Here is a 16,877-nt window from a genome sequence, read left to right on the forward strand (position 1 = left end):
AGGGATTGAGATTTCTTTTAACCACAGATCTCCACACTACTGGGTAGTTTCATTAAATAATATTAATAATGGTTCTCTTAATTCTTAAATCCTTCTGTGTCTAGGCAGATGTTTTATTCATGGGGGTGTCAGGAAAAGTCACAAAGGGGGTTATGGAGCTTTTTTAAATCGTTGAGTTTTGGAGTGTCTAAATATAGGAACAACAACCCCAAAGGACGTAATATCCACCTTTTTCTCTACCAGATTGGGATTTTCACTTTTATATCATGGACTCCGTTTATGCAGATTTAAGTCAATTCTCGGGGCCCTAATAAAATACCATTTTTTGGTGGGTAATTTAAACCGATGATTGATACCCAACGTTTTGTTGTTTAATTTTTGCTTTTTGTTTTTAAATACCAGGATATAATTGTTTAAATTGAGTCCGACCTCGGTGGGGACTTATTTTGGTTAGGAAGATAGGAGGGGCAGTGACCTCACAGGTGAATCCATAATGGCTTAGAAGTGAGGTTTAGGCCCCTTTTCCTGTGCCGCTCAGCCCCTTTTTCAGTCTTGAGAAACTACTTTTTCCCCTTGGGTAGATCTTATAGCGTCAAAGACGCCTCTGCGATCAAAAGCAAGTTGCTCAGCGCTTCGCGTTGCCCGTTTACTCGTTTTTATGTCTGCACGTAAGGTGGGGCGTGAACTCACCACCCGAGGTCAAATGTGGGATACCCTACGGACGGAGCCAGCCAGGAGCACTCCCCTTCCTCTGAGGGAATAAAAAACTTACTTCTGCTCTTTTACCCTGCAGCGCCTCGGCCACGAGCAACCCGTGGCCGGAAGCGGAAGTGCGTCCGGCGGGTGCTCTCTTCCGGGGCCGCTGCGGAAGCTGAGACCCGCTTTTTTGTCCATTGGCGGTTTACTTCGCCTGGCTGTAGCCCAGGTGTGGTTATGCGGGTTAAAGATTGCTGTGCGGGATTGGGGAGGGGTCAAGGGCACGGTGTCCAGCACCAGCTCTTCCGGGGTCACGGCACTCTCTCCGGGCCTCATCGCGCGCCTTTCCGCACCGGGGCCCCCGGGTGTCCCTGCTTGTCCTCCCTGAGCCTCGACCCCCTTGCATCCGCGGCCCGGCCGTCGGGCCCCGAAAGGAAGCAGGTGGGGAGATGCAGTCAGGGTGCTACTGGGAGGTCTTCAGCCCATCCCCTGTACGCCTCTCTTTAAAATTCTCCCCCGAATTAGTTACTTTTCCACAAGAAAATGCCCTCTTCTGTATTTCATTTTCTGTGTTAACGGCATTGCCTTGAAATACTCGTAAGTTCAAAGATCTTTCCTCACCACCCACCCCCCCACCCCCGCTTGGAGTTCTGGGGATACATCCTAGTCCCTGTGGACTGACGATTGAGTTGTTCCCCTCTGTATGGGCTTGTGCGTGTTTCTTCCCATTCCTACACCAGGGTCGATTTTTAGAGGTAAAGTTGTTGGGTCGTGTGTAGTATTTCTAGGTACTGCCAACCGCCCTGGTCCATGGGCCTTGTTCTTTTTTTTTTTTTTTTTTTAAGACTTTATTTATTTATTTGACAGAGAGATAGGGAGAGAGGGAACACAAGCAGGGGGAGTGGGAGAGGGAGAAGCAGGCTTCCCGCTGAGCAGGGAGCCCGATGTGGGGCTCGATCCCAGGACCCTGAGATCATGACCTGAGCCGAAGGCAGTCGCTTAAGGACTGAGCCACCCAGATGCCCCAGCCTTGTTCTATTTTGAAGCTTCAGAGTGTTTATTTTCCATCTAGCAAGCTGCAGACCTCTTTGGTTTTCAAATAATTTGCCTGTAGATTCTTGGATGTTTACGTAACGGTCATATCCTCTGTGAATAATGACAGATTTATTCTTCCTCAATAATCTTCCGATCTGTTATGTTCCCCCATCCCCACCCTGCATTTCTCCCCAACCCTCCCTAATATCCAACACTGGCTAAGACCTCAAACTTGACTAGAGGAGTCACCACTGTCTTTTTCCATGTCTCAAAGGCCCTCAGCTTATCACTAGAAGTTACTGTTTGTTCTAAGTTCTGATACATTTTCCAGTTAAAGACATTTACTTGTGTTCTTTTTTTCTTGATTTACTAAGATTGTTTTGTTTTTAAAGGTTTTATTTATTTGAGAGAAAGCATGAGCGAGAGGGAGGGGGAGAGGGAGAGAGAGAAGCAGACTCCCCACTGAGGGCAGGGGAGGAGCTCCATCCCAGGACCCTGAGATCATGACCTGAGCTGAAGTCAGGAATTGGATGCTCAACCAACTGAGCCACCCAGGTGCCCCTTGAATTGTGTTTTTTTAATAGAGTTGGTTAAGATTATTTTTAAGTTATGTGAAATGTTGGCTATTACAAAACACTCTTTCATTGAGATGATCATGGTTTTCTCCTTTGATCTATGAATAAAACAAATTATATTAATTGATTTTCTAATAAGCATCTCTGGTATTCCTGGGATAAACTCAACTTGGTTCTGATATATTAAGATTGTCATTTATTGATGTATTTGGTTTGAACTTTAGGTTATTTGTGTTTATTAATGAGATTGGCCTAGCATTTTGTTTTTTTACTGTGGCCGTGTAATGCTTAATGTCAATATTATACCAGTCACAAAGAACGTTCTTCTTCCCTTTATACCCTTAATCAAGGTAATCCCTTTGATTAAGTCAAACTGTTTTGTAAATTTTTTATAAAAGAGGTGTGTCCATCTCCTTCTCCTTTCTCCCTTGTGGTAATTGTATAAGGTATTGTAATAGAATAACCAAAATGCAAACATGACATTTTGGGTCATGCACAATTCTGGAGTTTTGCATGATGCCTAAATTTCTAAATAAAACCTAAATATATAACTCTTGCTTTATAGATTCAGTAAGTTATTATCTCTACTAATGTTTAGTAATATACAAATATGTGATTTAACCAGAGTCTTCATAAGTGTGTCTGATCCCTGGAAAATTTTGAGTCAGATTGGAATTCTCTCCTCTTTGAATGGCAGAACTGACTTATACAACCCAAGCCTGGTGTTTTCTTTGTGGGGAAATTTAAATGCCTAGATCTTTATTTTGTTTTTTTCTTTGTTTTATATTTTGTTTTGATTAAGATATCTGTCCAGGCAGTAAGTTCTTGGGGCTGGGGAGGCCTGAATCTCTCTGAGCAGGTCAGCAACAGCCCAGATTATTTTGGGTTTTTTCCTGCATTTTTTTATTGTGATGAAAAATATATATAACATAAGAGGCGCCTGGGTGGCTCAGTTGTTTGGGTGTCTGACTCTTGATGTTGGCTCAGGTCTTGATTTCAGGGTTGTGAGTTCAGGCCCCACATTGGGCTCCATGCTGCATGTGGAGCCTACTTTAAAATATATAATATATATTAACATATATATTTTATTATATATATTTTTTATTATACATATAAACACATGCTGTATACACACGCATGTGTATATGTCATACACGTGTATATCACATGTGTTATGTACATATGTGTATTATATACATATATATGAAAACATAAAATTTGCCATTATAAGCATTTTAAACATACAATTCAGTGGCATTAATCACATTCACAATGTTGTATAGCCATCACCGCCTAGTTCATTTTTTGTAATTTTAGCACTACTTGGTTTGTTTGTTTCTGTAGAGTCATTTTTTTATTTCTCAAGAAATTTATCTATTTCCTGTGAGTTTTAAGCTTGATTGGCATAAAGTTAATCATAATATCTTATATGTTTAATCTCTGTAGTGTCTATAATTGTGGGGGGCGGTGTTTCTTAATTTTCTTTGAGCCTTCTCCCTTCTTTTCTTGAATAATCATGCATGACTTCTTCCTATTTCATTAATTTCAAAGGACCTCATTTTTTTTGCTTGATTAATCTCTACTTTTGGGTTTTTTTTTTTTAAAGATTTATTTACTTACTTTAGAGAGAGAGTGCACAAGTGGGAGGGGCAGAGGGAGAGGGTGAGAGAATCTCAAGCAGACTCTGTGCTCAGTGTGGAGCCCGAGGCGGGGCTCGATCTCACGACCCTGAGATCATAATCTGAGCTGAAACCAGGAGTTGTTGGCTGCTTAGCCAACTGCACCACCCAGGCGCCCCTACTTTTTGTTCTCTAGTTCATTTTTTTCTCTTTCCTTCCTTTAACTTTTCTTCTTTTATTTTGGGATTTTTTTTTTCCTCTAAATTCTTAAACTGGAAACATTAATTTTTAACTTCATTTCTCTCTAATGTAAGTATATGAAGCTTGCTTTTTTTTCCCTAAGGCCTAGTTTAGCTGCAGCTTACAAGTTTTGGTACTTAGAACTGATCGATAACCATAGGATGTATTTTCTAATTTCCAATTTAATTTATTATATATTTTATTCATGAGTTATTCATAAAGATGATGTTCTCTAAACTCCAAATGTATGGCTTTTCATATTAGATCGAACCATATGAACATGCTAACTTTCCACCATTTTTTTACCTATAGAAATGGCAGTGTTGGAGCACCTGGGTGGCTCAGTCAGTTAAGCGTGTGCCTTCAGCTCAGGTCATGATCCCAGGGTCCTGGGATTGAGCCCCACATTGGGCTTCTTGTTCAGTGGGGAGCCTGCTTCTCCCTCTCCCTCTGCCTGCGGCTCCCCCAGCTTGTACTCGCTCTCTCTCTATCAAATAAATAAATAAAATCTTAAAAAAAAAAAAAAGAAATGGCAGTGTCATATGGCTCAACATAATAGTTTTCTTTTTTAACTGAATTTCATTTTGGTCAAGGAACAAAACTATATAAATCCTTTGAAAGTTTTAAAACTAGTGCTCATGTCAGCAGCACATATACTAAAATTGAAAGCTTTAAGACTAGCTGTATATTATAGGAAGAGAGCTAGTTTTTGTAAACACTCCACGTGTGATTGAAAAAAATATGTGTATTCTCCATTTATTGAACGTAGTGTTTGTAAGTGTTTTAAGTGAAGCTTGTTCATTTTACTATTCAAATCTTTATATCCTCTTTTTTTTTTTTTTACCACTAATCTCTGCATCACTGACAGTATGTTAAAGTGTTTGACACTGATGGTGATTTGTCTATTTCTCCTTTAATGTTGTTAGCTTTGATGAGACTGTGAGTGTGCACAACTTCAGAATCTTTATATCTTCCTAGTGAACTGAACCTTATATTCTAATGTAGTTGCCTTTCATAATGCCTTTTTTTTTTTTTTAGATTTTATTATTTATTTGACAGAGAGACAGCGAGAGCAGGAACACAAGCAGGGGGAGTGGGAGAGGGAGAAGCAGGCTTCTTGCCGAGCAGGGAGCCTGATGCGGGACTCGATCCCAGGACCCTGGGATCATGACCTGAGCCAAAGGCAGATACTTAACGACTGAGCCACGCAGGCACCCTGCCTTTTGTTTTAAAAGGTGTGAAATCAGAGGTACCTGGGTGGCTCAGTCGGTTAAGTGTCCGACTCTTGATTTCAGCTCAGGTCTTGATCTCACAGTTGTGAGTTCAAGCCCCATGTTGGGCTCCACACTGGGCATGGAGCCTACATTTAAAAAAAAAAATTTGTGAAATCAAACAATTTTGGTTAATATTTGCTTGGTGTATCATTTTTATTTTTGAGATTCAGTCTTTCTGTGTTTTTTTTTAAAGATTTTATTTATTTATTTGAGAGAGCACAAGCAGGGGGAGAGGCAGAGGGAGAGGGAGAAGCAGGCTCCCCACCAAACAGAGAGCCTGATGCAGAGCTCTATCCTAGGACCCTGGGATCATGAACTGAGCCAAAGGCAGATGCGTAACAGACTGAGCCACCTAGGTGCCCTTCTTTTGGTTTTAAATGCATCTCATGAAAGAGCATAGAGCTGGAATTCATCTTAACCTAACATGTCAGTCTTTGCTTTTAAACTGTAGAGTTTAATCCATTTACCTGTATATTCATTGTGATTATTGATATCAATATGTTCTACTGTCTTGCACTGTGCTTTTTATTTTACCTGCTTCTTTTGTTTGTTTCTTTTCCCTGCTTATTTTTCTTACTTTTGGGATAATTGAGGTGTTTTTTTTTTTTTTCATTCCATTTTTTCTTCTAGACTGTGAGTTAAACCTGCTGAGTCCATTCCTTTAATGGTCACCCTAGCTATCTTATTAGGCACACTTAAAGTCAGAAGCTAATCAACATCTCTATTCCCTCCTGCAAGAATATAAGGAACATAAAACTGCAATCACCTCCCTCCAAATTTATGTGTTTTTATTATTCAGTATTAGGATTCTGGCTTGCTTTTCCATCTCACAAATTAGATACTATTATTACCATTTTATATGATCAAGGTTCACTTAGTTTTACCCATTTGATTTTTGTTCAGTCTACTTTTTTAACATTTCAAAATGTTGCACAAATTCCCATTTCCTGGAATACTGAGAATTTACTTTAGTGATGGTCTTTTGATGGGTAAACTCTCTCAGGTCTTTACTTAAAAATGTCTTTATCTTTTCCTTCTTTTAAATTTTTTAAAATATTTTATTTATTTATTTATTTATTTGACAGAGAGCAAGAGAGGGAACACAAGCAGGGGGAGTGAGGGGGAGGGAGAAGCAGGCTTCCCGCTGAGCAGGGAGCCCAATGTGGGGCTCGATTCCAGGACACTGGGATCATGACCTGAGCCAAAGGCAGAAGCTGAACAACTGAGCCACCCAGGTGCCCCCCCTTCTTTTAAATTTTCTTTAAACTTTTCATGACGAAATTTTCAAGCACATGAGAATAGAACAGTATAGTGAATCCTTATGTCATCAACACTCAGCTTTGATAATTATCAATATTTTACCTATCTTGATCATCATAGCCTGACCGTCTAATACGCTATCCACATGTGGCTATTTAAATTTAAGCTAAAATTTCAAGGAGAACTGTTACAGATTAAGAGACTAATGAGGCAATCCCATCAATTAAAAACGTTTAACAGGAAGTTTTTAGCATTATCTCAATACCTTATCACATCCTTCTAAATGAACAGTATTTCTTGATATTTCCAGTGGTCTTTGGCTAAACAAATTGGGCCACACATATAGTTCCACAAGTTGGGTTTATCACTCCTTGCAGGAGGGCAGAATGCACAGCATTGTGCGCCGTGGGGCCTGTCAGAGGGTGTGGGCTCGTGCCAGGTGCTTTTGGGGGAGGGTTCTGGGTCTGTGATTGGGTTTATCAGTAAAGCTTACCTAGAAGGAAGGAAAACTACACCAAGGGGGAAGCTGTAACTGATTTCTAAAGCAGCAGCAGTGGCACACGTTGCCCAGAAAGGGGGATGTTTGTTCATTTTTGAGGCCTAGATAATGTTTATGTATTGTTTGTGTTCAGACATGATTACAGAATGGCCGTGGTTTTGTCTTAGTATGTCATGGTCATGGAGCGGCCCTGTCTGCTGTTGCCATTCTGTGAAGTTGCTTATGTTCAACGGGAGAATGCACACACCTAGCTGACAGTACCAGGGCAGCTCCTGGATGTCGGGCTGCTTTTCTCTTGACCAGTATCGTCTAATACCCAGTCTGTGTTCAGTTCCCCCAAAATGTCTCAAAATGTGTTTTTACAGTTGGTGTTGTCTGAATCAAAGGCCCGCATGCTGCAGTGGGCTGTTTAATGTCTCTCAACCAGTCTCTTTGCCGGTAGTCCTCCCTCTCTGTCCCCCAGACTGGGTTTGGCTGTTTATAGCTTCACGGTGTCCTTTCAACTTGTCCCTCAGTTTCTCCTCTTCCTTCTCTTCTATAAATTGCTAATTACATGAAAGGATTTATCAGGGTTTTTTGGCAAAAGTACTTCACAATTGGTGCTATTTCTTACATCATATCAGAACTTCCGTGCGATCCAGATACCTACTTTGTGATGTTAAAATTTATGAGTTGGTTCCAGTGTCAGCTTGACCCTTCCTTTATAAAGCTCTCCATCTTGTTTATACAGTCTTCATTTGCCCCCTGGTTAATAAGAGTCCTTATTAATTACAAAAGGAGAAAACGATTACTTAGTAGAAGAACCTGTGGCATGCCACCTTAACCGCATGATTAAAGTTATCACCAGTAACGAGACAAACTGGATCATATGCCTCCTGAAGTGGCTCACTGAGAAGGACACGCATCAGCTGTGTAATCCTTCATCCAAAAATGAACTTTCTGAATCTAATCATGAGAAAACATCAGACAAGCCAAAATTGAGGTGGAGTCTGTCAAACATCTGACCTGGACTCTTCATATCTTGAAAGTTGAAAGGCTGAAGGACAGGTCAAAGATCAAAGAAGAGTAAAGAACCATGGTTTGAGGGCATGGTCCCATATGAGAAATTTACAAAGTGATTGCTATAAAGGACGTTATTGGACAGTTAGTGAAATTCTGCATATGGAGTGTATGTTACAGAGTAATATTAAATCCATGTTAAACAGTCCTGATTTTGCTCGTTGTGGTTACGTTAGAGAATGTCCAAGTTCCTGCATCACTCTGAAGTATATAGGAGGAAAGGTTCATGACATCTTCTGTTTCCCCTCGAATAGATTCTTCTCAACATTCTTGCTGAAGCAGAGAGGGAACACAGGGGTAGAGAGAGAAAGCAAATTTTAATGGTGAAGAGTCTGTGGAAGTTCATCATATTCACACCATTCTTCTTTTCTTTCAGTGTGAAAGTTTTTTCAAAATTAAAAGTTAAAAGTAAACATCCCCATTCACTTTCCACCTAATAATTTAGTAGCTGTTAATTGTCGTTGCCATGATCCATTAATTTACTAGTGCTTGCGAAATGGTGACTTTCTGACTAGCATTTTCTTTATAATACATGAAGCTTCTTATAAAGCTTGTATGATTCTTCTGTAAAGAAGAACTTTGCCTCATCACAACAGTTCAGCAATCATAAAGTATTGTTCACAAAGGAGAGAGGGATATATGCTTGATTCTTTCCTTTTAGAATTTTCAGAATTATGAGTTGATATCCTGGCCTCCTCCAATACTGATCATTAGGGTTTTTTTTAAATATCGTTATGAACTCATGATTTTGTTTTAGATTTGATGATTTCAACACACTGCAGTCATTATTTATTAAATTGTTCCATCTTAAGCCAGGGGGAGCCCTTTTTTTTTAAGTTTTCTCCTGTGTCTTTTTGACACAACCCCATTAGCCTTTAATGGGTTTCTTGCTTTCTGCTATATGATGTTCCAGACTCACCTTGAACATTTTGTGTTCTATACTGGACTCAGCTGTTTCTCAAATGAGCCCTGGTTTCTTTCATGGGCAAATGACATTTAGAGGCATGTTGGTACTAGGGGGGCACATTGCTCCTCAGTGCCTGTTGACTGTAGACATTTTTAGTAGTTCAGTCTGGAAAAAAAGTTTTAAAATAATTGCATACTGTATTCCTGATTCCTAGTTCTTGGATAGGGAGGTAAAATCCTAACAGGCAACTGTACTTTGTGTGTGTGGTCCCTCTGAAGCTAGTATGAGGAAACTTCTAGGTTGTAAGTGTTGAGTATCTGTTAAGCCTAGACTCTCATGACTTCTTTATTCTCTAGGTCTGCTTGCTCAGAACCCCGTCTGGTAAGGAGGGAGACATACAAGAGGAAGAATGGCTGCAGGATTGCTGACAACCTGGTCACAGGTATAGAGAAAATTATTCTGTTTCCAAAAAACATTGCTGTTCCCAAAGGACATATCTCTTGCCCCTGACGTACAGCTTCAACTGAACTGGCCTCAAGCTTCCCCAGTTTTCTGGGCCTCTTAGAACGAGACAAAAATGCCTTAGGAAAGGCTTCTATTACTACAACATTTGTTAATTTCTTTTTTCCCAGATCTTCCTCCAGGTTGACTATTAGTTCCATATTCTGCTGGGTGCTATGCAGGACAAGAGCGATTTTTCACTAGGAAAATCATCCATTTTCCAAGTATTTTTCTCATCCAGCAGTACAGTCAATCTATACTCGATCTTGACTAAGACTGGAAGAGTCCTAGTGGTGCAGAGATCAGGTCAACTATATATTAGACACGCTGCTAAAAGCATGAGTCTGGATGAGATGGTCTAGACAGAGAGAGCGAAAGAAGAGAGTTCCGAGAACTGAGCCTTGGGGCAGATAATGGGAGGCCTCTGAAGCACATGTGAACCTGCTGTGTGCTGGTCTCCTTCCCCAGTGCTGGCGGCCTCCCCCACCATTCTTTTGCTACATTGTTAGAGATGGGCCTTGCCTGAGCCACAATGTGTGTGACGTTTCAGGATTCAGTGACCTTTGAGGAGGTGGCGGTGGACTTCTCCCAGGAGGAGTGGGCACTGCTGGACCCTGCTCAGAAAATCCTGTACAGAGATGTGATGCTGGAGAACTACAGGAACCTGGCCTCCGTGGGTAAGATTGGCCTCATTCCTTCATTTTCTCATTTCTTCATGCAGCAGATGGTCCTTCCTCACATATCCTATTGCAGGATATGTGAAAAGAATGACAATACATGGTAAACACAAAATGAATGGCCCCAGCCCTTGTGGGGCAGTCTCATGGCTTCCTGTAAAAGTGCACTGATTTCATTATTATTACAAGATTTAGGTAATTTGCAGTATGTGTCTGCTCTTGGGCTTGGATTTCGAGGGTCAGTTCCCTGTGGATAGGGCATACGTAGGTGTCTGTTTGGGGGATCTTGTAAAAGAGCTCGGATTTGATTCTTTGGTCACTCCTGAAGTTGTATTTGCCTGTCTTCAGAATCCCTTAATATCAAAGTATCAGAGGGCGCCTGGGTGGCTCAGTCGTTAAGCGTCTGCCTTCGGCTCAGGTCATGGTCCCAGGGTCCTGGGATCGAGCCCCGCATCGGGCTCCCCGCTCGGCAGGAAGCCTGCGTCTCCCTCTCCCGCTCCCCCTGCTTGTGTTCCCTCTCTCGCTGTGTCTCTATCTGTCAAATAAGTAAATAAAAAAAAAAAAAATCAAAGTATCGGAATCAGTTTCATGGACAGATTTCTCGTCTCCTTCACAGTTCCCCCACCTCACATGTCTTTCTCCACGAGCAGGGTATCCGCTCTGCAAACACAGTCTGATCATGGAGGTGGAGCAGGAAGTGCTGGGGACAGAGGAGGGGGCGGTTCTCCCAGGTGCCTGTACAGGTGAGCCCCAGGCAGAAAGGAGTCGTTAGGGAGCAGGCATGGCGAGGGGTGGTCCATTTGGGGCTGTCAGTGTGTGGCAGAACTGGGCCATTATGTGAGCTTTCCATCTTTCACCATCTCGCCATTCATTCACATTTTTTCGTGTGGTCTCAGAGAAAAAGCTGTTTTAATTCCTCTTTCAATTTGACATTTCCTTGAATACTTTTTGTTCCATTTTCTCTACTTTGCTTTCAAGATAATACACTCTCCTATTATCTCAAACCTCCAGAATCCTTTCTAAGTAAAATACTTCCCGTTTCCATTGCTTGTTCCTATCATTGGCATCTTTTCCCAGGGCCAAGTTCCTGGAACTGTTCCTCTGGTCACAGGTTACATCTTCTTGTTCACATTTCCTTTCCATATTTAGTGTTACTGAAAACAAATCCATAGGGTGCCCACCTCCTTTTTTCTGTTATCCCTATTTTTTATCCCAATAGTTATAAAAATTTTCAATTTCAGACTGGGATATTCAACTGAAATCAAAAGATGGAATTCCTATGCAGAATGTTCCTGGGGAAAAAACTTGCAATGGCATAAAAACGGTAAGATTCACCAGGAATGATTTCTGATTTTTTTTACAGTAGGAGAAGTCTTTGAATGCCATTGAGTTAAAGTACCAGCTTCCAAACGAGGCAAGACAGAGAGGCAGGTGGCATTCACTCACCAGAAAGCTGTCTCAGGAAAGTCTTCCTGGATCTCATAAAATTAGAGAAATCTCTCAACCAAGCTCAACACTTGCTGCCCCACAGAGAACACCAAAAAGTAAACATTTATGTAAATGTGATTCCAGTGCTAAGTGTTTAATACATAGTTAATTCATTCTTCACTCATTATTGGCAAAACTTTGTATTGATGCCCTTTGTTAGGAATGATGGAGTCCTGGGTTAGAGCATTCAGTTGATTGAACTTGAAGGAACTAATAGGGGGAAAAAATCACATACATGCACTGAAAATAGTAAAAATGTCAGTCATAATCACGTACTTCCTATGTATGGCAGAATCCACACAGAAAAGAATTCCCATGAGTGTAAAGAAAGTGAGAAAGTCTTTAGTCACCACTTACTCCTTGTTCTGCAGGCACCAACTCAACCCGGCAAGAAACCCTTGGAATTTGATCATTGTGGAAAATTCTTTAGAAAGAACTATCATTTTACACATACAAGATATTGTGAGGGAGAGAAATGCTACAAATATAAAGAATATGGGAAACACCTTGGCCACACCTCAACTCTTAGCAGTCATGTAAGTACTCACAGTGGAGAGAAAACTCGTGAGTTTAATGATTGTGGCAAAACTTTCAATCAAGAGGCATCCCTTAGGAAACACTTAAGGACTCTCAAAGGAGAGAAATCTCATGCGTGTAATCAATGTCTTATGTCCTTCAGCTTACACCCTTCCTTTTCAGTACATGTGCAAATACCTACTGGAGAGGAACTCTGTGAATGCTGTGATCATGGAGAAAGAGCCTCCCTTGGTGTCCACAAAACAACATGTACCATGGAGGAAAGCTCAGAATGTAAGGAGCACGGGAAAGCGTTCGCCAGCTCCTTGTCCCTTCAGAAATGTGCGAGACCTCATGCTGGAGAGAAGCCTTATGAATGTAGTGACTGTGGGAAAGCCTTCATTTTTCAGTCTTCCCTTAAAAAGCACGTGAGATCTCACACTGGAGAGAAACCTTATGAGTGTAATCACTGCGGAAAATCCTTCAGCCAGAGCTCTCATCTTAATGTGCACAAAAGGACTCACACTGGAGAGAAACCCTACGACTGTAAGGAATGTGGCAAGGCTTTCACTGTTCCTTCATCCCTTCAGAAGCATATGAGAACCCACACTGGAGAGAAACCCTATGAATGCAGTGACTGTGGGAAAGCCTTCATCGATCAGTCATCCCTTAAGAAACACACACGGTCTCACACTGGAGAGAAACCTTACGAGTGTAGTCAGTGTGGAAAATCCTTCAGCACAGGCTCTTACCTCATTGTGCACAAGAGAACTCATACTGGAGAGAAAACCTATGAGTGTAAAGAATGTGGGAAGGCCTTTAGGAATTCCTCGTGCCTAAGGGTACACGTGAGAACTCACACGGGAGAGAAGCCCTATCAATGCGTTCAGTGTGGAAAGGCATTCAGCACCAGCACTAACCTTATAATGCACAAGCGAATACATACAGGGCAGAAAGTATGAGTGAAATGACTATAAGAAAGCCTTTACTGGGCCTTTACACCTCATTCCTCATTTTAGAACTCACACTGGAGAGCAGCCCTGTTGTGACCCATGCAGAAAGCCCAGGCACAATTCTTGACTTACGCTATACTGGGACCAATCTTACGAATGTTATCCTCCTGTGATTGTCTTTATCAGTGAGTGTCTCATCCTGAAAGTGTGACAGCTTGTTAACTGATGAGTATTAAAGGTTATATGGCACTCTAAATTCCCCTTAACCTACATCACAAGTTTTGATAAATAATGTTTTCATCATGATTTAGTACTAAATGTTGTCCAGTCCTCATCAAGGTGTCTTGGACCTATAGGTTATTTAGAAATGTATTTTATAATGTGCAGACTGTGCATATTTTAGTTATCTTTTATAGATTTCTAATTTAATTGGATTATACACAGATGCGTGGTCTTCATGATACAGATTCTGTAGGACATCATTCAAACAGAAAGTTGTCGGAGACTTGCTGTGTGGCCCAGTGTGTCAGATACGACAAGTATCCCCGGATCCATTCCTCCCTCCCTTTCCTAAAGTAACAGAACTACAGCTGTATTCAAGTTGGTAGTGTGGACAATTTTTTGAGGAACTCTCTCAACTTTCTTTGCCGCCATGAGTGCCCATGAGCCTCTGGTTCTGGCCAGTGAGACACAGGCAGAGGTCACTGCTGTGGGTTCTAAAAAAAGCCCTGGCAGTGGGAGTATCTCAGCTGGCATCTTCACCATTTGCCCCGTGTTTCATCTCTTTTTCTTTCCTAGAAAATAGACCAAGAGGACGATAGTCAGAGGCTACTGATTATACAACAGGGATATACAGTATTATTTGGTTGTATCAACCTTGGGTGGCTTATTTCTGGGCTTCATCTAACCCAAGAAAAATAAACTCCTAACTGATGTAAACCATCTGGAGGGAAGCTTCTGTTACAAGGGATTTCAGTTAGCTGATAACATCTCATATGTGGTCAAGCTTTATGAATCCTTTAAGTGTGGTTGAAAACAGTGCCTATTCTGTAATTATTTGTGTAATCAGTGTGTCTGACAGATGAATCTTTTGTGTTTTTAAAATTTGTATCATTACAGACCTTCTCTCCTCATTTGCCCTTTATTGAGAGAGGTATGTTAAATGTGTTACTATCACTGTGGGCAGTCGGATTGTTTTTTTAAATTCTGTCTCACTTTGAGGCACTATAGCCAGATGCATACAAATGTAGTCATTTTATATTTTCTTTAAAGATTTTATTTTTATTTATTCATTAGAGAGAGAGAGAGCACGAGGAGGGTGAGGGGCAGGGGGAGAAGCAGGATCTCTGCTGAGGAGGGAACCTGATGTGGGATTCGATCCCAGGACCCTGGGATCATGACCTAAGCTGAAGGCAGACACTTAACCAACTGAGCCACCCAGGCACTCCTGTCCTTTCATTCGTATATAGTGCCCATTTTTATTCCCTAATAATGTTATAATTCACTTGGTATAAATGCAAACTATTGACCTAGCCTTTAACATTTTCTCCTTACCAGTATGTAAGGACGATCAGAAACAACTCTCCTCAGCACTATGTGGTGGTGTTCCCTGCAACACCAAGGGGGTCTCCTCAGCCACTACATCTCCTGTGGGAGACAAAGAGAGCAGGAGGTCCTCAGCAGCCTTCCCTGCCAAGACAGCAGCAGCCCGCACATACGTCTCTGTTGTTCCTTGCTTTACTTCTGTGGTGATTTGTTCCCCTGCCTACCTGGTTTCATGTTTCATGAAAAAGGGAAAAGGGTAAGAACATTTTTCCCTGCTCTCCCTAAGAAACCTCAGGAGGTTTCTCAACTCAAACCAATTTGTAAATCTCCTGGTCGGTGTGCACGGGCTCTCAGTGCCACCGCCTGTCAGCATGTAAGAGCATCATGAGAACCAAATGTTATAAAATTGGGATTCCCCCACATTGCTCTTTTGGAGAGAGACTCCAGTCCCTCTAAGGTTGAAAGGGACAGTCTAGAAAGGGAGGCCACTGCACATAGCAAAGGTCCACTCAGGACTCAGGAGTTTATAGGTAAATACCTAAAGAAAAAAAATGGGGAAAGATGAAAGACCAAAAGAAAAAAAGTATAACTGCAGGGGCTTTATGTGGCTACAAGTAATCCCTCCCTTCCCAAAGAGCGGGAGCTTTAAATCTTCTGTACCAAGTAACTGTCAGGTCTAAGAAACATAATTTTAGTCTCCAATTGCTTACTAATTTAAAAACAACAATGAAAAATAAATCCATAGATACAAGGGAGAAAATAAAAGGTAAAGTAAGTTATATACATTTGTAACATTTAATATAGATGTATATATATAAATTATAAAATGCACACAAAACTAAATTAAAACAAAGATCCATAATTTGAACCAATTGAAAACCTAGTTTATAAAAGTTTGTGTTAAAAACTTACATAACAAGTTTTATATATAATTATATATATAACAAATATGTAACAAAATTTCTATATTAAAAATTTACATACCAAAAAGATAAAAGGGGCACTAAGGCTTTTGAGCCTTCACAATGTAAGTTCTAAATTAAACATAATATTGCTAAAATATACTAATTGACAAGGCTTCATAAATTGTAATCAATACTAGGGCTCAAATGATAGTTATACCTGGGGACCCCACTAAATTTAAACATTATTTCTCCTATAATCATAAAAAAATAATTAAGATAGAGGAAAATAGGTGTACCTCACTGCAATTGTAGTCGTGTCTAAATTTCCCATAGTTGTTGTACCCATTGCCCTAAAATATCCCATCTGAAGCATAGATGCCCTGACAACGATGAAAAATAAATAAAGGTCTTTGGCTTTATTCCTTGATAAAATGTGATTCTGTGGACACTTAGTTAAAATAATTAATATGGCTCAATATGTGTTAAAACTGGCCTAAGTTTTAAAACTTATTATATAAACATAACTAATAAAGAGGTGCTTATTTCTACGGCTTCTCCACTTAATAATTCAATTTTGCCTATTTCAAAACTTGAGAATAAATAAATAACTATATCTATCTTTTGGTTGTTAACTGAGTAAAGAGCAGTTAAGAGTTCCTGGACTGTGTGAATGGCACTGCTAGACGCATGTGATGAACCGCTGGAATGTTACTGCTTTCCAGCTCTTCCTTTAAACAAAAACAAATGGATGAAAGTCAGCCATTAAGACAAAACTGCAAAATTCCTAGAAGAAAGCATAGGAGGAAAGCTTCCTGACATTGAATTTGGCAATGGGTTCTTAGATTTGATACCAAAAGCAACTTGCAATCAAAGAAAAAATTGATAAGTTGTAGTTTATCAAAATTAAGATCTTTTGTACTTCAGAGGTCAATCATCAGCATTTAAATACTTTTGTACTCCAAAGGACACATCAAGAAAGTGAAAGACAACCCATGGAATGGGAGAAAATATTTGCAATTCATATATGCAAAAAGCAACTTCTATAAAGAACATATAAAGAATTCTTACTACTCAACAATAAAAAGACAATCCAATTTTAAAATAGACAAGAGATTGGAAGAGACATTT

The 16,877-nt window shown here is 40.4% G+C and overlaps 1 protein-coding gene across 1 annotated transcript in view; it reads left to right on the plus strand.

Annotated features, from left to right (window-relative positions):
* Nucleotides 1-14,610, plus strand: part of ZNF177 (zinc finger protein 177) — a 27,143-nt gene extending 12,533 nt beyond the window's left edge. The window contains exons 2-6 of the mRNA XM_032395968.1: nt 9,521-9,606; nt 10,216-10,342; nt 10,993-11,085; nt 11,584-11,666; nt 12,202-14,610. Of these exons, the coding sequence (XP_032251859.1) occupies nt 9,574-9,606; nt 10,216-10,342; nt 10,993-11,085; nt 11,584-11,666; nt 12,202-13,308 (1,443 nt within the window). The 5' untranslated portion in view covers nt 9,521-9,573 and the 3' untranslated portion in view covers nt 13,309-14,610. The remainder of the gene's footprint in view (nt 1-9,520; nt 9,607-10,215; nt 10,343-10,992; nt 11,086-11,583; nt 11,667-12,201) is intronic.
* The last annotated feature ends 2,267 nt before the right edge of the window (nt 14,611-16,877 follow it).

This window comes from Phoca vitulina, unplaced genomic scaffold (genome assembly GCF_004348235.1).
Source record: "Phoca vitulina isolate PV1807 unplaced genomic scaffold, GSC_HSeal_1.0 scaffold89, whole genome shotgun sequence".
In the NCBI taxonomy this organism is placed as follows: Eukaryota; Metazoa; Chordata; class Mammalia; order Carnivora; family Phocidae; genus Phoca; species Phoca vitulina.